The sequence below is a fragment of the Leguminivora glycinivorella genome, chromosome 24 (assembly GCF_023078275.1).
Source record: "Leguminivora glycinivorella isolate SPB_JAAS2020 chromosome 24, LegGlyc_1.1, whole genome shotgun sequence".
Taxonomy (NCBI): domain Eukaryota; kingdom Metazoa; phylum Arthropoda; class Insecta; order Lepidoptera; family Tortricidae; genus Leguminivora; species Leguminivora glycinivorella.
Window position 1 is genome coordinate 8,592,088 of NC_062994.1, and position 22,980 is coordinate 8,615,067.

The 22,980-nt window shown below is 38.0% G+C and overlaps 1 protein-coding gene across 1 annotated transcript in view; it reads right to left on the bottom strand.

The window, feature by feature from the left end:
- Positions 1-14,299: 14,299 nt before the first annotated feature.
- The window catches only part of LOC125238661, a 37,549-nt gene continuing 28,868 nt past the window's right edge, over positions 14,300-22,980 (bottom strand). The window contains 4 exon segments of the mRNA XM_048146053.1: positions 14,300-18,240; positions 19,905-20,112; positions 20,115-20,196; positions 21,910-21,977. Of these exon segments, the coding sequence (XP_048002010.1) occupies positions 18,069-18,240; positions 19,905-20,112; positions 20,115-20,196; positions 21,910-21,977 (530 nt within the window). The 3' untranslated portion in view covers positions 14,300-18,068.

Genomic DNA, 22,980 nt, shown 5'->3' on the forward strand with positions numbered 1-22,980 from the left:
TTCCAATGTAGTGTATGTAACAATCGATTCTCCATACAAATTGATCGTCAATTTCCTTTTTCAGTTTGAGGTATTTTGTCGCTAAGTTTTATTGTTTTTTGAATTATTATAAGAATACTCATACATGTATTGCTACTCAAAAATAATAATGTACCACCTAATGTATACCATGTTTATCGCAATAAAGTAATTCATTCATTCATTCATTCATTCATTCAATAACCCCTTGATTGAAAAGTGTAGCACTGAAAGTTGATCAGTTTCATGTGCTCTGCCTACCCAGTTTGGGAACACAGATATGAATTGATGCATGTTTGTATACATATATAAATATAAAAATACAGTTTTTACCCCTATTTCATTACAGTAGGTTGATCTGGTCATTCGTATAAAATTTTAACGTCATACATATGGCCCTTCGAACAGTTCGAAGTTTCAAGTGCTTCGACCTGACAAGAAATTATACCTACTTACATTTCTTTCTTTGCGAACTAGTGCGGTCAAAAACCCCCATATGTATTGATAAGTTATTATTCCGTTACGTTAATAATTAAGAGGAGATTGGAGCCACGCTTGTATGAGGAAGCTGTCCCTATTCCTCATAACATATAACGTAGAAAGTTTGACTTAGTTTCGGCGGTTTTCAAAACTATTGTTTAAAAAGGCATTATTCATGTTAATTGCTTATGTATGCGTGTACGCTACTTGTGAACGATTTGGTAATCAGTGTGTTTGAATTTTTTTTAATATGAATATTTAGTTTTGGTATGCTTTAGAAAACAGCCCATTTTACACGGTCTCAGCAAGATTTTTTTTATTTTTTATTATTATAAATGGGCTTACTCTTGACCAGTTTCATTACATTACATACATACATACAATCTCGCCTGTATCCCATAAAGGGGTAGGCAGAGCACATGAAACTACTAAAGCTTCAGGGCCACTCTTGGCAAATAAGGGGTTAAAAGAAAACGAAAATGTGGCATTGCAGTGACAGGTTGCCAGCCTCTCGCCTACACCACAATTTAACCCATATCCCATAGGCGCCTTCTACGACACCCACGGGAAGAAAGGGGGTGGTGAAATTCTAAACCCGTCACCACACAGGTACATTACATTGCACATTCAAAATGTAGAAGATCAATTGTGGACGCACATTTCATATTAGTGATAAAAGGGCAGAATCACTTAGCTTTTATCTAAGCTAAGTGATCATGAGTTTGAGCTTGTAATTTTTGTGTATCCCTTTTTTTACATACTTTTTTTAACGAAAACTATGAAGGGCAATTCCACGTAACTGTAATGTAAGTGACCACTTCATTGCATGTTCTTTTATTTATGATGCAAATTGAAGTCTTAATTTATCTCTAGATAAGCCTACTTTTAATCCTTAGATATATTGATATTTAAATTAGCACCATGAATAAAAAAACATGCAAATAATTGGTCACTTACATTACTCTGTTACATGGAATTACCCTGAAGCTTAGTGTGCTTAAACTTTGCACAATATGTGAGCGTGCACGGGAAAACGTCCCACTTTGTCGATTGCTATATAGCCGCTTTGTCAGTTTATTCGCATAAAGATACAAGTAAAGCTCACCTTAATGGTAACCGACAAAGTGGGACGTTTTACTAAACACACTCACATATTTACTAATGTAGAGCCACATCATCCTTAAAAACTGCAAGTTTTGACTTAAATTATTTATATTGCCGCCTATAATAGATTTATTTTTGTTTGTTTCGTTCGATTTACAAATAAAAGTACCTAATTCAAATTCAAAACTATTTCCTAGTTTTGATCGCTAGAGGGAACGTATGTAGAACAAAAGACATCAACGCAACACTCTAAAACTTTTATAGTAAAGATTGACCAGAAATATATGAATACGAGCCACGTTGGGGAATTTCATTGGAACTATTTTACCGCATATATCAGCGCCCTAGAGACAATAGTCATATATTAATTGGCTTTACTTCGTTTGGAAATTTTGTATGAAAAATATTTCCTTCCTTTCCTTCCAATTTACTTCATCGTTTCGACCATCTTGCGTCAGCAAGAAACGTTCAAGGGCAAAAACAGTTATTTGCGGTTGAATCATTATTTTTCTCGTCTTTAGTCTGTGGTAAACCAACCAAGCGCTTAAAAAAAAATAACCTGATTTTACGAGTAACTAAATCTGGACTTTCTGGGTCTTTTATTCTACCAAAGACATGTGTAACTCCGTATAGACCACAGTACAGACGGATAACTTCTAAAAAAAAAACGTACCTCAAAGCCCTAGAGAAAAAGGTACGGTGGCCTAGATGACATTACACCTTTGGGGTACGCTCAGCTAGATGGCGCTAATATTAATATTTGACATTTTAACACATATCAAACTAACAATATGGGCCATGCCACGTGTAATGATAATGAATGTGTAATTCATTATACTACGATATAGTTAATCAGTTTCCATAGTTTTATTTCATGAGTAACTATCGCGGTAACCGAAGACAATATAATGTCCTATAATATTTATTTATTTATATATATTGGTGTTAAGAGTATCTTATTCGCACGAGTAACGGTGTAAGAACAGTTAAGTTGTTTACATTATCTGACCAGCGGGCGAAGCACGGAAATGTGATAGAGATAATTTGACAGTTAGGGTTCAATAAAATGACAGTAAACACTCAAAATACTAACAGGATATTTTAATACGCAACAGGAGCGAAAATGCCACAATGGAAAAGAGCCTCTTTCAATTTGGGAATTTTAGTTAAATATACTAGTGTTATTAACTAGAATTATCGAATAAAAATGTTAAAACACCTCAGACCTCAGTTAAAAGATATTACGAAAAAATATTTAAGATCGAGGTGCCGATCTCGACTGTTTCCTCCTCCAAAACCTAATCAATCGGAATGAAATTTGAGACTCTGAATAACAATGAAATAATCTGTGTCGGACCTTTTAGTTTTTTTGGCTAATTGTTACCAATTTTGAATACCGCACCTTTTTTTGCGCCATAATGAAAAAGGTCGTTTTTGGAAATTTTTGACCAGCGTCTTTAAAAATCAAAATATCAAGAAAATCAAAACGGTCCGACACAAATAAAAATAATAATAATCTGTGTTAAAAAAAACATTGCTCTAGATTACAAAAACAGGAATGAATAAAATAGTCGAGAGCGTTTGTATGGATAATTGACCCCTTCTGTTATGTCTTAAGATGTCTCAGACTGGCATCATCTCGAGCCCCGGTTCGTACACAGCAATGATTTTTTCGAAACGAGAGGGGGGGGGGAGTTTGAATTGAAGTTTGTAAGCTGCGGGCAAAGGATGTAATGTAATATTGGCAGGGATTGTGTAGTGCCATCAGCTCGCAAGCGCATCGCAATCCTAACTGTATATAACGGGCCCACCTACTTATGGGCACGCTGGTCATACGAAACCTGTATGTGACATAACAGTAGGCCTAGCACATGATTGCCGCGGGAATATGTCGCCGCGAGATAGATCACATGTCTTCTTCTAATTGTATTAATGACATAAGGACGGGTAGTCTATCTCGCGGCGAGATACTCTCGCGGCAATCATGTGCTACTGCTAACACTGCAGGTATAGTTATATGTTGTACGATATATCGGAGCGGGCGAGTTGCTCATATTGCTATATACAGTATATACACAAAGTTACCTGGACCTACTAAGAAATATGTAGTTATCATGGTCCAGTCTAGTTCCCAGTTGCCGACGGCTGAAATCGGACCAAGGTCTACTATCTAGACTAGGATTTCTTTAAAATAGGCACTTTCCTACTAGTCAAATCAGCTTCTTTTTTACCTGTGGGATCCCGATGGCACAGATATGAGCCGTAAATAATATTACCAGGTCTCCCGCGTCCTTGAAAATCCTGGTCTCCGTCAACTCCCAGCGACCCACATGTGTGTCCGCGAATTCGTACACCTATCTTTCCCACGCCACAAATTTGTGCCCGAATATCTCATTCTATCTAAAACTTTATTTCTAAAAGTATAGGACTCACATGCGCGGATCCAGAGGGGGGGGTCATGGGGGTCATGACCCCCCCTAGAGCCTAAGTTGGCCATACAAATAGACCACGTGACCCCCCCCTGGGCATGAAGCTGGATCCGCGCTTGAGGACTCAATTTCAATTGGACTAAGTTTCATTCGATTCCTAATAAAATTCCCTAAAGAATGGTTCCAAACACTCACTCACTCCCTATAGAAACAAAACAAGCCACGACCAGTTAAAGAACTGTCAAATCGATTGTCTATTATGGAATTACAGTAGAAACTGTATAAGTGGAATCGCAAGGAGCCGGCTGTTTAGTTTCGCTTATCCAGGTTTTCCATTTATCCGGTTTTCCACTAAACCAGGTTCAAATAAAACTTTTTCTCACTTACAGACCCTCTCGCTAACAGAGGTTGTGGATGTTAGTAATGCAACTAACCCCAAGATTTGGCTTAGTGTGCTGTCCTGTATAATAAATAAAATAAAATAAAAAATAAAAAGCCTTTTATTTCCTGCTTTAAAGAATCAATGTAACTAATACTAAAAATACACTACTTTATAACTAATTTTTACTTTAAGTTATTAGTAGGTGATTTTTTCAGTTCGTTTCAGTTTTGTTTTATTTACATTTTGCTTAATTACTAGTATTAGAATGGTTAGTTTGATTATATACCTACCTAATTATATTTACTTAATATTTGTATGTAAAAGGAACCCTCTCAGGTGAAGGCCTCTTCCAAAGTTTGCTATTTTAAGCGGTGTAGTGCGGTTTGATGCCAGTTTGGTCCAGCTACTTTTATAATGTCTTCGTCCCAGCGAGAGTTCGGTCTTCCACTGCGACGTTTACCATCTGGGCCTTTCCATAGCGTGACCATTTTTGTCCATCTGCGGTCTTTAAGTCTGTATACTTTTTATATACTACGTCGATGGCAAACAAGCATATGGCCCGCCTGATGTAAAGCGGTCACCGTAACCTATGGACGCCTGCAACTCAATCAGTGTCACATGCGCGTTGCTATCCCATTAGAAACTTGTACATTCCCTTTTGCTGTGTTAAGTACACAGCAAAAAGGAGTGTACAAGTTCTAAGGAGAGTTCGGATTGCCGACGACTCAAAGGACAATAGACGGAACAAGTTAGTTCCGTAAGTCCTCCCGTCATCAGCACACCGCACCCTCGTTGAGCTCTGGCAGCCTTACTCACCGGCAGGAACACTATGACTAGGGTCTAGTCTAGTGCTATTTGGCTGCGGTCTTCTGTAAGGCGGAAGTACTACCCCAGATGGGCTCTGCTCTAGATTCGAGCGAGACAATATCCGCTGTGCTGTGCCCTACCACGCAAAGCGGAATATCATTCGATCTGCCCTGCCTCCTACAAAAATACTTAATCGAAATCTGTTCAACCAATTTTGCACGGAGGAAGAAACATCATAACCTATTCTTATTTAAAATAGGCTTGTTAAAACTCCTCAACAAACTCAATGCGCATTGGAAACGAAGATAATTAGACGCATGCTTAGTTTCTGTAACAAACAGTGAAAGTGCAATGAATTAACCAATAGGATGTTACGTTAGAGTTTAAGAAAAACGGACTTCCTGCCGGAAAACGTTGCATAATTCAGCGATCGATCGATAGGGGAGAATGGGGTAGATTGAAACGCGTGGTCGTTTGGAACACGCTTAATATTTTAATCACTTACGAACGAATTCCGGTTCCGCATACCACTAGGGTGCGAGGGGGGTCCCTAGCGGTTATGAGACTCCCGTATTGGCTAGTGAGGCCCACGGTACGTTACCCACTAAAAACCCCCCACATGCCACCTCGCCGCCTTGCGGGGTTACGAGAAGAACACTTATTGCGCTCACATCCACGTGCGGCTTCTTCGCGGATGCCCAAAGGCCCTTCACAATGAGTGCGCCAGATGACAGGGCGCATCTTCCTCCTCGGCCGCTTATTAGATATTAGGTAATTTAGGTACAGTGACGGACCCCCTCGAGTCCGCCACAAAGAGGCCATGGGCGCCAGAATGTTTCGACGCCCAGCGGTGGAAATGGTCTTTGGTTCCACCGCTAACCAAGTCAGCCGCAAAGGATAGGTAGAATGGCGCACCGTAATACCAGCACTCCTCTTTCCTTGCGGCCCCGCCAAGGTCACAGTGGGTCTAGGGAGTGGCTCACCGCTATACCGTCACGCCTCTCCCCCTGCGATCCCACGTCGGCTACCGAGGGAGGGCACAGAGCGGCATCCCATACCTACTGCCGGATGTTCTCTCCCACAGTCTCGCAGTCCTCCCAGACGCGTCTTAAGTGGGCTTGTAAAGCCCACTTGGAGCGTCCTCCTCGGGCCAGCTTGCCCAGCAACAAGCCAGCCCTGGTTGCCTCTTCGCTTCACCGTGGGTGACCAAGCCACGGTTACTAAGCCCCTCCACCACGACAAGGTAAGCAACCTGCGGGGGGTGCAGTCGGAACCTTTTTTTTAGTTTCTTTTTTGTTTAGGGGGGGAAGGGGGTACCACTCGGGTGCGAGGGCGGAGCCGAGCGGTTATGTGGGACTCCCGTATTGGCTAATGAGGCCACGGTATACCCACTAAAAATCACCCCCACATGCCACCTTGCCGCACCGGCGCCCCCAGCGGCGCTCCTACACGGATGCCCAACGGCCCTCCACAATGAGTGCGCCAGATGACAGTCGGAACCTAGCCCAAGCCTTGTTTGTTTTCACGACCAGTGACGTACAGAAAGACTTTACCTGCAATAGAGGCAGCCCAACACAAACACACTGTTTTTACAATAGAAGTATTTCACAACTTTTAAATACAATTAAATAAATGCTATTTGAAATGTACTAGCCTTCCACGGCAGAGAAAATTTTCTGTCCAAAAACAAAAAGGGCGCGATATGGCCGTACTTTCCTTTTCTCAGCGGTCAGTGCGCGCGGCGGGCCAGCGGCTGCAACATGCCGGTTTTCCATGTTAAAATATAACCAATCAATACGGAAACGTCACAGTGGATTTGATCATTTGACATAATTATGATATTAAAAGAAAGGAAGACTATTTATAATAAAACAAGAGGAAAAATTGGAAAAAATTATCCCACTCAAAACGAGGCGTTATGGCCTATGGTCCTAGCCTGTCGATGGACGAAAAAAAAATAGTTTATGACAGATGACATTGACAGCTGAACCAATATATTTTGTATTGTTTGATTGTGAAACACTGTAAAAGTGTTGTATTTTTGCTTAATAAGCAAACTTTCGCCTAGAAAGGTTTTTATTGAAGAGACTAAATACGAACTACAAAATTAATCATGAATGTGCTTGTGCTGCCTAACGTAAGTATTAGAAAAAATCATTATTAACTTTCGTTTCTGTTTCAAAGTATTTATTTGAAGTTTTGAACTACTATCTTTATATTTTATATATATACAATTCTCACAAGACCACGCGGAAATGGCAGAAATGTGCTATTTTTTACATGCCTTTATTTCAACTTGCAATGTATGTAACTATATATAACTATATATCTAAAGTAAACGGCCATAAAGAATGCACATTGGTCTGGTTTGGAAAGAGACAACGTCAACGTCACATAAGCAAGAAAGAGACAACGCTCTACGAAGACAAAAACTGATGAGTATTCTTCATGGCCGTTTAGGTACTGTATGTCACTGATATGTGACGGTCAAATCTTTATGTTATATGTATATATAATACCACTTCCCGGCTTCCAATAATGTTGAAAATTTGTATACATGTATGTAAGACTGGTGACAATACAATCTATCTATCTATATAGCCTTTTCTTCTGAACACGGTCTGATATTTATTAACCCCTGACACAAAAACAACAGGATGTTATAAGTTTGACGTGTCTGTCTGTCTGTGTGTGTGTCTGTCTGTGGCATCGTAGCTCCCGAACGGATGAACCGATTTAGATTTAGTTTTTTTTGTCTGAAAGCTGAGTTAGTTGGGAGTGTTCTTAGCTATGTTTCATAAAAATTGGTCTACTATGTCGCGGTCAGGGGTTTTTCAAAATTTTAATTTTGTGGTTTGGTTATGGTTGTTTGTTCAGATGAAGGCGCGTCGTTCAGTGCCTGTTGGCAAAGCCCTCCTCCAGCTCTTTCCAGTATTTCCTCTGCCTGGCCAGTCTAGTCCAGAAAGACCCTACGGTGGTTATATTTCCGTTCTCCCATCGTTTGAGTGGTGGGCGTTGAGCTCTTGATCCATCTCTAGGGTGCTATATGAGGACTTTTTGGCGTGATTGTCGCTAGATGTCACCACAAATAACCCGCATTTACTGATGTATGGAGTTACAACTCTCCCCTTACTTATTCCTCTATGATATTACATAGGCTTTTGCTGGGCGGCAGCAGCAGTTCTCAACTGAAGAGAAAAAGAGGTTTATTCAACAACAGCTAGTACTGTTGCTACATGCTCATAGATGCGAGGAAATGGGTGTTGAGAATTGCACTGCAGTGGTGCCCCATGTTGAAGAATGTACTCATTCATCAAAGGGCTTGTCAAGTAAGTACTATGATTAAAGCTAGCCATAAATCTGGTGGTGGCAGAATAACAGCGTCCGTTGCTGGCAGTCCTTGTGGCCGCTGCGCCTCGAGGCCCTCTGGCACAGACAAAGCTGAGCCACTTACCTTTTCTATTAGTTTGTAAGCATGTCTGTGTACTTTTATTATGTACCTGTGTTCAAACTTTTGAATAAACGTCTTTATAATTTTTTTTTTTCACCACACCAACTGACCCTTTAGCACAACTTGCCTTGTCGCGCGCGAGTCCACACATCAAGCGCGACTTCAAGTATGGACTCGCGCGCGACAAGGCCAGTTGTGCTAGAGGGTCTGGTAAAGGCAAGGCTCGGAACCGGTTTTATTTTTAAACCCTGAAGGAGTCAATTTTTAGGGTTCCGTACCACAAATGTACAAAAGGAACCCTTAAGGTATCTGGCATTAAGTCCGCCATTTGTACTTTTTTGTATTGTGCAATAAAGTTTAAATAAATAAATAAGGTGCGACTCTGTCTGTCTGTCACATTACTAAATATCTAGGGAACTAAGTATGCTATCGATTTGAAATTTGGAATAGTTATAAACATTGTTAACCTCTACAAATTAAAAGTATTATTTTTTTAAATTTATTAATATTAATTATAGAAAATGGCCGAAATGAAATGGGGCAAACTAAATGTCAAGTTACTGGGTCAAGTGGGGCATTGTTAGAAAGTGCTAGTTTTTATTGTTGTGGAAAAAAAAGAAATTTGAAGGAAAATGTAAAAAAAAATTTTTGGTTGACTTCAACTTACAAAAAATTATGCCCGAAAGCTGCAAGCTGCGATTAATGACGGACAATTAATTCAGTGGATTTTACTGAGTTCATTTGACGCGCTAAGTAGATACGTTTGCTTGATCAGTAATCAGTAATTTATTGCAAATTCATAGGTACAGAAAGTTATTACAGTATTTATTTGTGGACAGCTATGAACCCTGTAATGGCACTGCAAATTTGTATGTGAATTCTACCTAGTTAAATTAACTTATTACTAGATAGATCTACATTTATAACTATACAAATTACAGTACGTAATATTTATGAGATCTCTTTTAAATTTAATGTAGTTTAAGTTTCAAAAAATTCTTGCATATTATAAAAGGATCTATGGTAGGTATACAGGGCATCTGTGGTATGTACTGTGTATTTTTTCAGCATGTGAATTCATGTGAAGTGCGCCACTGTGTGTCTTCACGAAAAATATTGCGGCACTGGCGAACGTGTATGAACGGTGTGTGTGAGATATGCGTGTCAATCAGGAAGACGCCTAAAGAGTGGCACGGGACAATGACAGAGGTGGAAAGACACCAGCTTCTGTCGCTTATATTGTAAGTTTCTTTTACTTTTAACATTACGCTAAGATGGCCTTTGTACGTAACCATTAAATTATTATTTATTCGCTGTACTTGTAATTTGTTCTGTGCAAAGAGGATCGAGTATAGAGAGTTACTGTCAAAGTAAAATGTGTAATCACATTGCATAGACTGCCATCTCTTGACACAGGCTTAAAACTTTTTAACCTCAATTTTGACAATTTGACCCATATTCTTAGCTTGATATGTGTTAAAATGTCAAATGTTAATATTAGCGCCATCTAACCGAGCATCCCCCAAAGGTGTAACGCCATCTAGACCACCGTACCTTTGTCTCTATGGTTTTGAGGTACGTTTTTTTCTTAGACTTTATCTGTCTATACGGAGTTACATATGTCTTTTCCTACTACATTACATTGACATACTAAAGCAAATTAGTATTGTCTTCGGTTAGCGCATTACTCCTGAAATAAAACTATGAAAACGGATTATACCGCGTAAATATATAATTAATTTTCACCACACCAACTGGTAAAGGCTCCCTTTGTTCTTCGAAGCAAAGTCGCAGTTTATCCAAAAGGGTGCCAAGTAATTCCAAAGTAATTTCAAAGTCCAAAGTAATTTCATACAATTTTTAACTTGATGCCTAAACCTGCTGGTAAAATTGACGTTTTGAATCATATATCCATACTAATATTATAAATGGGAAAATTTGTTTAACCTTCGTGCCTTGACACCCTCGCAACGCTCAAAATTCCACTTTTTCAATATTTTCAACTCTGTTATCGGTTAAACAACAACTTTTCCGAATTGAAAAAGGAATACAGATGTATTGCTAAAAGGGTTTCCTTCGTTTTTTTCCGGAAACGTTCGTAAATGTCATGATAGTTTAGTCAGTGTAGTACGTCTTGTTCTGAGACTGACTGAAAAAGCATGATACGTTCGTACGTTTCCGTAACAATACGAAGGCAAAACTTTTCGCACTACAACTGTACCTAAAGGAATAAGTAAGGGAAGAGAGGGAAATTATTGTATTTGACGATCGTAATATGAATTCTGGTAGATTGACATGCAATTTATACTGTAATTTGTATTATTTTTATTTATTTAATCAAAAAAGTAACACAGCATTACAGTTTACACTAAGGCACTGTGAAACTACAAAATACAAAACAAGACATAAACGATAAATATTACAAAAAAGAATACAAATTAAACATTAGGTTTGGGCGACGACGTAACAGCGTGGCTCCGTTGCGTCGTCTGACTCGGTGTAGGATTCGGCAGGTTGCCCCGGAACCGCCGAAATACCACACCCTTCGGCCAGAAGTCTGCGCACGCGATGGTGTCCTGCAGCGTGCGCGGCACGCGCACAACAAATGAAGTGAAGTGCACGTAGTGGCGCGACTGCAGCTGTTGCACCCTCAGCGTATAGCCAGTCTTCCGGCGAACGTACTCCACCACCTCATCAGCCCCGGCGGAGTAATGCAAGCGCGACACGTAGAGCGCTTTACTCGGTGTAGCAACTCGCAGACCAGAAGTACTCGGCTCCGCGGTACCACACAGAGTCTTACGAGGCGCCCTACGCGCCTTCTTCCTTTGCACCAGTGTGAACCCCTCCTTATCCACATCGGCGCGGGAGGACTTCTCCTTGATTGGAGCCCGTTCTTCACACACCTTTGCAGGTGCGCTGACCCGGTTCGCTGCGGCGTTGCGTTGACCGGCTAGGGCGGCTACATCAGCATATGCCCGCTGACGTGAGCTCGACGTGAGGGGGGGAGGCGGCCGCACGCGCGGGGGGCGCGCGGGCGGCGGAGCGGCGCGTGCGACATTTTTAATTGTGTCAACGCGCAAACTACCTGACTCGACACTAGTGTTGTCAGGTCGATGATCGGACGTCAGGTCTGAAACCGCTGACCGAGCAGGAGCATTACGTATACAACTAATTTCGTCACGTAACTCGGCGATTGTTTGCAAGCTGGTTTCAAACCTTGTAATAACTACAGCTAAACTTGTTTTTAGGGCCACGATTTCCCTTAACAAGCTGCGAACGTTGACGTCATCCGGATCGCACGACGGAATGATGGAGATATCTGTCGCCACAAACTCCGGAATTCGGTCCTTGTACTCCTTGAAGATCTTCATAATATCTTCAAGGCTCTTCTTCCCGGTTTCATCTCCTCTCCGGTGAGGAACGTAGGTGCCGGCGATTCCTAGGGACTCGCACAACACTCTCTTCGCTTCGCAGATGTCTTCGACAGTGAACCTTGATGCACGCGAATTCATCTGGACAGCATTCTCCGCATCCATCGCCCCTTCCAGAATGAGCTTATCTCTTTCTTGAAGAAAGGCGAGGAACTCGTTCACGACAGGTTGCCTCCGTTTAGAGTCTGCCATCGCGTCAAATACCGTCAGCGGACGAGCCGCGCGATTTCGTAATTATATGAATTAAATCATCAATGCGACTGCACCGCTGCGCGCATTAGACACGACTCCCTATTACGACCACGACTATTATGAAATAAATGAATCTGAATCTGAGTTGTAACTCCATCAGTAAATGCGGGTTATTTGTATAGGCTTAGTTAAGTGACATCTAGCGACAATCTCGCGTCAAATAGCGTGAATTATCAGTACCACTATTCGATACTAGGTGGAAACTGTGTCTAGTCTGCCAAAAATTTCATATTAGAACAGTTCACAACTTATATTACCTACAAGCAGAAGGAATTGAAAACAGAATACTAATTAATACTATTGTAATATTAGCTAAAAATTGGTGAGCATTAGACTTTTCGTTTGTCGCGACATCTATTGATAAGTAGCAGTACTGATGATTTACGCTAGTTGATGCGTGATTGTCGCTAGATGTCACTTATGCCTATACAAATAACTCGCATTTACTCTATGATCGAAATGTACTAATATGTTTCAGACACACGGGAATGCCTCATCCGTCGACCATTGAGAGCTATATATATTACTCTGCAAACACGCGCGAGGAATACTATCGGAGGGTGGCTGCCAAAATGTGGCAAGAGCGGAACAGGGAAAGACAGCCTCAACAAGACCCTTCACTATTTTTTTAAGCTTTATAATACCATAGAGGAAAGAGTTGTAACTTTAGTTATTTGTAGTGACATCTAGCGTCAAGTAGCGTAAATTATCAGTACTGCTACTTGTCAATAGATGTCGCGACAAACAAAAAAAGTCTAATGCTCAACGTCGTGATTTTTTAAGTAGAAATAGTTGAAAGGATGGAGAGTGACATAGGCTACTTTTTGTCTCTTTCTAGCGCGAGCGAAGCCGAGGGCAAAAGATAGTTTTAACATTAATCCAGTAAATGATATGGGTCAGATTGAATCCTCTCCTGTGTTGATAGATGGCAGTCTGTGCACTATAACATGCACATTTTACTTTTGAGAATCCTTCTCTAGGGACATTTTCAGAATTTGGGACCCACCACGTAAGTTGTTAACAAAAAATAACTCACTGTCAGTTTTGTGACGATCGTTACGCATGAAATTTGTGTAGAAATATTGTTTTGGTGTTAATTACATAAACTAGTGATAATCTGCATTCAGAATGTAAAAAAAGTAAATTTTTAGACAGATTTTATGCTTAATTTGTCGTCACAAAACTGACAGCGACTAAATTTTTGTTATCAACTTACGCTAATTGGGGGGACCCAAATTCTGAAAATGCCCCTATATAGGTACTTGATTATCTTGGGAATGGTTAAGCCTTGTATATATATTCATATCTAAATATAAAGTCATATAACTATAAGATGTAAGTCCTTATTATAAGTTAATTATTAATAAGTACGTAGTACTTTATTCTGTTTATGTAATAAATATATGATAATATTGCCTACTGTTTGTTTTTTTCTCTTAAAAATAATTTAGTTTCAGTTACCAAAATTACCTAGTTTACAAACGCAGCGATTTAATAAAATGAATATTGTTTTGTTACAAGTAGAATCAAAAATTACAATCCGTAAGAATATTATAAATGGGAATGTGTGTGTCTGTTTGTTTGTCCGTCTTTCACAGCAAAACGGAGCGGAGTTCAAGGGATGGAAAGTGACATAGGCAACTTTTTGTCTCTTTCTAACACGAGCAAAGCTAGTATAATATAGGTAGAGAATTACATAGGTAAAAAACTGTGACCTGCGGTATTTCCGGACCGATACGACATTCAAACATTCAAGATAAGAGGGTACACCAATCTTAAAGGCCGGCAACGCACCTCCAACCCTTCTGGTGTTTCAGGTGTCCATGGGAGACAGGGATCCCTTACCATCAGGCGACTTGTCTGCTCCTTTGCCTTCTATCGCATAAAAAATGAAGGGATTAAAACTCATGGTAAACTATTGAAATACTCGAATAAAATCCACCAAAACAGAAAATAAATTCTTTATTAATTTCAATAATATCGAATTGTCAGATTGTTTAAAACTAGAATATTAGAAAAGAATTTCAATACTTTCAATTAACACTGAACTGGATTATATCGTCAAAAGTCACCATACTCTTTTTTTTTCTGACATAAAACATTAAAACTAAAATGTCAGTATTATCATAAGTCATTTGGGCAGATGAACCAAAATTGTGACATTATCTGGGTAAAGGGACCTATTGTCGATGGCGCTTACGGCGTTATGAGCGATGTTCGTGTACAAATACGACGCCGCGGGACGTAAGCGCCATCGACAACAAGATCCCTTTACCCAGATAACGACACAATTAATGCATAATACTTTTTTCAATGGTTATTTTATTTATTGTTTAAAATATAATGGTAACTTTTATCGACATTTTACAATATTTACTGTACTGAGATCTTAATTACATCACATAGTAACTGATGCCAAATTATTGCTATGAAATGTACTAACTTTAAAGGGTTGCCAGAGTACATTGAGCAACGATTATTATCTATGGTTTTAAATGAGTACAATTTTATATTTGCGGTTGTGAAAAAAAACAACTGCATGTTGTTAACACACAATCAATGCATGTTCCGACCGCAAATATAAATTTGTTTTGTTGAAAAAAAAAAATGTTAGTCTATTATTAACTATGGAGAATATGACAACCCCTTAGGATACAATAATGTTAAAAATAAAACTGAAAAAAATGGTAGGTGTAGGTCGCCTCCATAAAAAATGGTTCTAAAATTTCCTTTTTTTACAACTATTCAACTATTTTTTTATCATTACAATACACTGTTAACATGAGGTATTTTTTTTTATTGAAAATTACTTTTTTGTACTGTAAATTTATTTCGTTCTAACTTTAATAGTAACTACAAAAAATAATATCATACTGTACATTACTTAATACATTTTTCTCTACGTTATTACGTATTTTTCTTCTATATTTAATCATTAAATTTTTCATATATCATGAAACGCAAAAAGATCTTCAAGGGTCCAACACTTGTCATATATATGTGACAGATATTAAATACTTTTAGTGTTGGTCGCCTATAAAAGACCTAAAAGTATTTATTTATGTAATAACTACTTTTTCTTATATATCAACAATTTTCTGTGTATTGGCACATTTTCTGACTTTAGCACTATTCAGCCCAAAAAAGAGGTTTAATATAAAGGGCTGTAATGTGCTAGTTATTTGAAGTAGTTAAAATTTTGTCACTTGCGTTACGAATAGCTATATCTACGGATATATAAATCAAACGCATTTTTTCGCTTTTGAGCGCCAAAGACGTCTTATCACGTCGGTAGAACACGCTTTGGGCGTCATTGGACATCCATCTGCGTATTTTTGTTGTAGGTTAGCAAAGTACAATTTTACTTTTTATATATAACCTGAATGCATAGTTTTCATATAATTCAAATATGTAATGTGATAGACGCTTGGCGCTCAATATATTCATCAAAAATAGGAAAAAAACTGCCCTAATCTTTGATGTCAATAAAATATGACAGTTTTCGCAATGACCACTAATACGATTAGCCAATTTTCCTAACATTTACAGTACTTATTCATAATAAATACTTTTTTTATAATAACTACTTCATATAACCGTAAGACTAGGTTTTTTCACGTTATTTTGACAATATTACGAAGACCCATCTTAAACATCAACAGATAAAAACTTATATGTAGGTACTTATTATGTTCATAAGATTTTTGAGGTTAGAATTATTTGCTAAGTCAATATTCTTACAGAATAAAAACATCGTTTTCGCTGTATTTAAATTTGTTTTCTAACTGTCGATATTTAAATTCGTTTGACGGGCTATATATTCTATTGAAAACTTAACATTTCTAAGTACTAAAAAGTAACAAATCCGCTATATTATTTGGCAGTTTTTCATTTTTTAAATATACCTTTTTATCAAAGCTGCCTTAAAAACATATAAAATATAATACTATAAAAATCAACATGGCGGAAAATGGTTGCTTAAGCACATTATACGTCTATGCTAAAAAGTAAAACGATACAAAATAAAACGCTATGCGAAAATATATTAGAAAAAATAATAACGATATTTTTGATCACATTTTTACCCATTCGGTGCGAATTTGTTTCAAGTCAGTTTAAAAAACTTTTATTTAAAAGTTATTTCAAATATTAACACCGTAAAAATATCGTACAGATAAAGGTTGCAAATAATATACTTATTTATCATAAAATATTGGCACATTCAATTGCTAGCTGCCGAAAAATAGCTAAATAAAATTAAGTCTTTATATAAAAAATATATAGTTTATAATTTCCAAATCGCACCGAATTTTACCATTCCGTATACCTAACTTTCCTTCAACAGACAAATAAAATTATATTATTGCTGTCAATAATAAAATTATTGCACATTAAGTTAAAAAACCAAGTTATGGCAATATCACTTTTAAAAATACTGAAGCTATTTAAAATACACTTCAGTCATTGTATGCCTTTCATATAATAAGGAAACTTATGAGAAAATGGCACATTAAAACTAGATTGCATTGCTATAATAAATGAAAAAAAAAATGGCTTTACACCATATTATTAGTTACTAAACATAATTATGCGCCGATCTTCCTGTATATAAATTTAATAATTCAATAATAATGCATGCAACAAAAATTAAATATCATTTTCTGAATCGAATAAGGAAGAATTTTACGAGATTTTTTTAGATTCGTAATGTATTTCACGGCAATGCTCCATTTTTTGAAGGCGCATATGTTTACTAAGGAGCCATTGACAATAAAATCAATAAATCTCTGAACCCCTTGCAAGCCGTCACTTATGTGTGACTTTCAAGTAAATACTAGGCATAAGTGCGTTTTCACATTATTCGATCCGATATCGGATGTAGGACCGCTATCCCATACATTACAGGCGCCTTCTTGGATTTTTTCCATTGAAATCCTTCCGACATCTGATATCGGATCGGATACTGTGAAAACGGACTAAGAGTTCACAAAAAAAAGTTCTAATCCGCCTAAATCAACACGCAAATGTATTCTTAATAACAATGTGTTTAGGAGCATTTTAATAAACCTTCGTTAATTGTCGCGTATAAAAGACAGTGGTGTTTTAAACAATTAATCCACATCTAAACAAGTTATTGAAATTCATATCGGAATGCACGAATGTAATATTACATATCCGTGCGTGTCTATAGACATTAACCTTTTGAACGTTTTGCCTCTCGCGTTAAAATGTGACCCACAGGTCAATACCTCTACAGCCTGGCGTCCACTAGGCTCGTCGAGTCGAGTCTCATATTCGTCTTTAGCATTTCTTATGAAACTGCGTCCATTAGCGACGCGTCGAATCGCATTTAAACGTATAAGGACTCGATTCGACGCGAATCGATTCTGCTTAAAATTAGTAAAATGACTGTTGGACAATTGTTTTGAAAGTGTACGCCATAGCCACTTTAGTGTTTTTTGGCGTGGTGGGCACGACGGCACACCTCGGACACTGGCGATCAAATATATGAAAGAAACGCGTTCCTACACACACAGTCTTAAGCCCGTGTAGGCGAACTCTTACCACGCTAGTGAGTGAGATAAACAGGTTGACTGGTCGCGTTCTTGACAGGCGGTAACTGTGAGGTAACTTTAGTGGGTCTTGGCGTTCATAGCGGTCAAAAGTGTCGTCTATAGACGACATTGGCGTTCAAGGTTTTTTTCTAAGAGTTTTTATTTACCACTGGCCTTTTCGAGGAAGTCCATTTTCAACCTGAGCTCGATGAGGAAAAGTTGCTTTTGCAGTGAGAAGATTTCCTCCTTCTGTTTGAGCTCCATGTTGAGGATCTTCATCTTGGCTTCGTGCTCCCATATGGCGTGCTGGCGTTTGGCGGTGAAATATAATCTGAAAAGAAAAAAAAAACAATTTATCATAAAAATCTGGCAAGGAAAAATTCGGGTACTATAGGTTCTCAGATGTAAAACTGTCTCAATAGATGTGTGTAGAGTAGAAGTTGATATTGATGAAATGTACCTACGTGTACTACAAAAACATGAGTTTCCAACGTCCATGTAAAACTTATCGTGATAATAAAGATCAACTAAATATTTTATAATAAATTATGTAATAAAGGAGGAAGGAAGCATAAAAAAATTATAAAGTTTGTTTAATTTTTAGTGAACCACTTAACTGTCGACACGTGTTTTTTTACTTGGTTATCAATAAACCCTTAATTGGCATTGTAGATTTAGATCTACACTTTCATTTTATAGTCTGTTGCTGAAACGCTTGTGGCCTAGCGGTAAGAGCGTACGACTTTCGATCCGGAGGTTGCGGGTTCGAACTAAATAATTTGCCAATCGCTTTTCGATGAAGGAAAACATCGTGAGGAAACCGGACTAATTCCAACAAGGCCTAGTTACCCTTCGGGTTGGAAGATCAGATGGCAAGATCTAAAGAGTTGTCAAAGCGGAGTCGCATGAGCCGTGGCAAATCGATAACGCAAGGAGGATGCTGATGAGTCTGTTGCTGAAACTTATTGCCTCTAAATCTTGGGATTAGTTGTCAAAGCGGACCCCAGGCTCCATGAGCCGTGGCAAATACCGGGATAACGCAAGGAGGATGCTGATGAGTCTGTTGCTGAAACTTATTCAGACATTTTTATTAACAGATACTCTATGTTGAAGTTGATACATATTAAAAATAATAAAATTAGGGTTAGAGGAATAATTACTTATTCCTGAGGGAAGAGTTGTAACTCCATACATCAATAAATGCGGGTTATTTGTAGTGACATCTAGCGACAATCACGCGTCAAATAGCGTAAATTATCAGTACCACTACTCGACACTAGGTGCCAACAGTGTCTCGTCTGCCAAAAATTTAATATAGTAACAGTTTACAACTTATATTACAAGCAGAAGGAATTGAAAACAGAATACTGATTAATACTATTGTAATATTAGCTAAAAATTGGTGATCAGACTCTTCATTACTTCTTCATCACAAGTAGCAGTACTGATAATTCACGCTAGTTGACGCGTGATTGTCGCTAGATGTCACTACAAATAACTTGAATTTACTGATGTATGGAGTTACAACTCTTCCCTTACTTATTCCCAGGGTTCGAAAATATCCGATATTTATAATAAATATCAAAATATCCGATATTTATGATATATATCAACTTTGATATATATCCATTTTGTATGGAAGACATATTATTATTTAGTTGCATTATTTATGAATACAACTTTAGATAAGGAAAATTCTACTAAAACATAACATTTAGTAGGGAAACATTAAGACACCCAAAAAAAAAACAATATTTTTAACAATGTTACATTTTTTAAAACCATTTTTGTATTGCAATATTTATAAACAAATAATAAATATCGGATATTTATATCCATTGATATATATCGTCGAACCCCGCTGGATATATATCCGATATATTATATCGGATATATATCTTATATATCCGATATATATCGATATATATCGGATATATATCTTGATATATATCCATTGATATATATCCTCGCACCCTGCTTATTCCTAAGTTTTACCTCTCTTCCTCCGTCGCATTTCCCCCCTCCTTCTCCTCCCTATCTCTCACATCGCCATTCCTCCCCTCCAAATGGCTTAAATTCAGGGGCGTATTCGACAGCTCATTCAGTTTGAGCAGAAAGTCTTGTTGCAGCCGCGCTTGCTCCATGGCGAGGGGGTTTAGGATGGGGATGGTAAGGGGGTGCGGGAGCTTGGGGGAGGGGGAGTGGGGATGATGGTGACGTGCGGCTCGAGGGGGTTGGGGGTCGTATCGTCGCTGTCGTTCGTGCTTGATAGTCGGCCGTTGGTCATCTGGAATTAAAAGAGATGGTAAATTATTAGGGATGTACCGACTATTGATTTGGCCGACTAGGCCGACTACCGACTAGTCGGCGCTTGGGTGGCTGATTAGTCAGCCGACTAATCTGCTAGTCGGCCAGAACATAATTTTCGACAAATTCACCAGAATTTTTGAATGACATTGGTGCTTTGTTAACTTTTGGCTTAGTGGGTAGGAATCCTGCCTATGAAACCGATAGTCCCAGTTAGAACATTTATTTCTGTGATGATCATAGTTGTTCTTTTGACTAACAAACGCATAACGAATAGGTTCATAATACAACAATATCAACTGTTCATTTGTGTTTGTATTGTTTTTCTATCACTTATAAAGTGCCGAATAATCGGCCTTTTTTGCCGACTAGTCGCCGACTAATCGCCGACTACAGATGTGGCCGGATAGTCGGCTTTCCCGACTAGTCCGCGACTAATCGGTACATCCCTATAAATTATTTTAAGATAGACTCCAAAATTGTCAAAAACAATGTTAAAAACTAAACTTAAGTCCTATGTATTAGAGGACAACCAGGAGTTAAGATAATTTAGATAGTTAAAGAAAAAAAAAAGTTTAAATTAGTATTATGTTTTTGTTTTATATCAAAACTGTATTTAAGTAACTAATGTCTAGAACAATGAGCGCCTCTCGCCATCAAACGTTACAGTTTGGCGAGGATTCCTGTAAACTGTTAATTATAAGTTTTTTTGTGAATAAAAGAAAAAAATAATAATGGGCCATTTTTACCGCAAGTTGTCCACCCCACAACTTGTGAAAAATTAGTACCTATTTTGTAACATGGGCACCTATTTTTTTACGCGATTAATACTCAGAATCGCGAGGTCTTTCGATCCTGATAGGAGAAAAAAATGTCCCAAGATTTCCATACATTTTTTCAAACCTTCCATTCCGTTACCGCCATACAAAATGTATGAAAAAATGGTAACGGAATGGGAAAACACCTTGGGATACTTTTTTTCTCCTATTAGGATTGAAATAGCTCGCGATTCTGAGTGGGAAACCACATACAAATTTCCAAACAAAAAAAGTGGGGTGGACAATTTTGAAAAAAATGGCCCAATTAATACGGTCCCTTTTGACTTCATAAACCTGAAATGTGGTCAAATTGTATTCGTGAAGAACCGGAATTTTAACACATAATAAATTGTGCTCGCGAGGAACCCATATAACTTTAACGGCATTCTTGGTCACATTTTAAGACTAAAATGTCATATAAACTTTTCTAGATTTCGTCTAGTTTCAGAGTTATTGCCAATTTAAAAAAAACATTTCCGTATTGTTACTCAGTAGAAAAGGTTTCTTAACGGCGCTGATGCGCAATTGTGGAGCATAGTCTCACAGTAGTCATTGATAGATGTCAAAATGTGACAAGAAAAACTTCCAAATAATTTGGTTTTTAGAAAAATAAATGAAGGAACTCATTTTAATTGCCAACTTTATGGATAAAAAAATTTTTTATGTGAAAATACGTCCAAAAAAGTAAAAAAAAAAAACAAAAAAAAAATTTTTTTTGGCGAAAAATTTTTAAATTCTTATAACATTTTTTCTTTCTTTTTGCCTCAGAAACGCGTGGTTCAAGTTATGCGGGTTCCTCGCGAGCACCTTGTATAGAAGTAGGTATTTGTATGTTACTCTTAAAAAAAAACTGAAAAATTACAATGAATACTTACGTTAACGGGTAGGTCATCGTCTTTCACGCTGTGCGCGCCTTGCTCACTGGTCGCTGCTTCATCGTCATCTGAAAATGGAAAACATTTACGTTACATCTATGGAACCAATGTACGACTTTGTGCCAGTCGCAGTCGAAACTGCGGGACCTTGGGCACAGTATAATAAAGAGTACTATCGTATGGTCACTCCCGCTCCCCGCTGAAAGTGCCGCCCACCCCCTCTCGGTTACCTCACAGTTACATGTCAAAAACACGAACCGTCGACCTGTCATATCTCGTTCATACAAGCATGGTAAGCGTTCACCTACACGAGCTAGGGAAGTGGGGGGGTTAGAAAGAAACAAAAAGTAGCCTATGTCACTCTCCATTCCTTCAGCTATCTCCGCTTAAAAAATCACGTCAATTCGTCGCTCCGTTTTGCCGTGAAAGACTGACAAACAAACAGACACACACACTTTCCCATTTATAATATTAGTATGGATGTGTCACATGGACGGACATGACCAGGGAGCGTACTTTTCGTGCCGATGACATCAATTTGACGTCACGCTCCATATAGGATGATCACAAATTGTTTTATTGTTAATTATTAATCATTAGTCATCAATCATTTTAAGTTATGATTTTCTTTGCATGGTAATGAACGCAAGAAGGTGTGCTTTACGTTAGAGAGAAATTCTCTTTTCTACGTATTTCTTGTAATGATGTTGTTAACAATACTATTTAATTAAATTTATTTATCAAAAACAAATCAAATAATTTTATTCACGTTTCACATTTCAAGTAGGTATTATTTATGCCACATGTAAATGGACTACTGTATTTGAAGTAATTTGTATACGATTAAAATGATTGACGACTAATGATTAATAATTTACAATAAAACTATTTGTGATCACCTATACGGAGCGTGACGTCAGATTAATGTCATCGGCATGAAAAGTACGCTCCCTGGACATGACGATTCCATAAGGGTTTTTTGGCTCTAAGGGATAGTTGCATCAAAATTAACAGACATATCGTCACGCTCATCAGCTGTATGGAACTTCCCATACAATAAAGTTTTGCGAA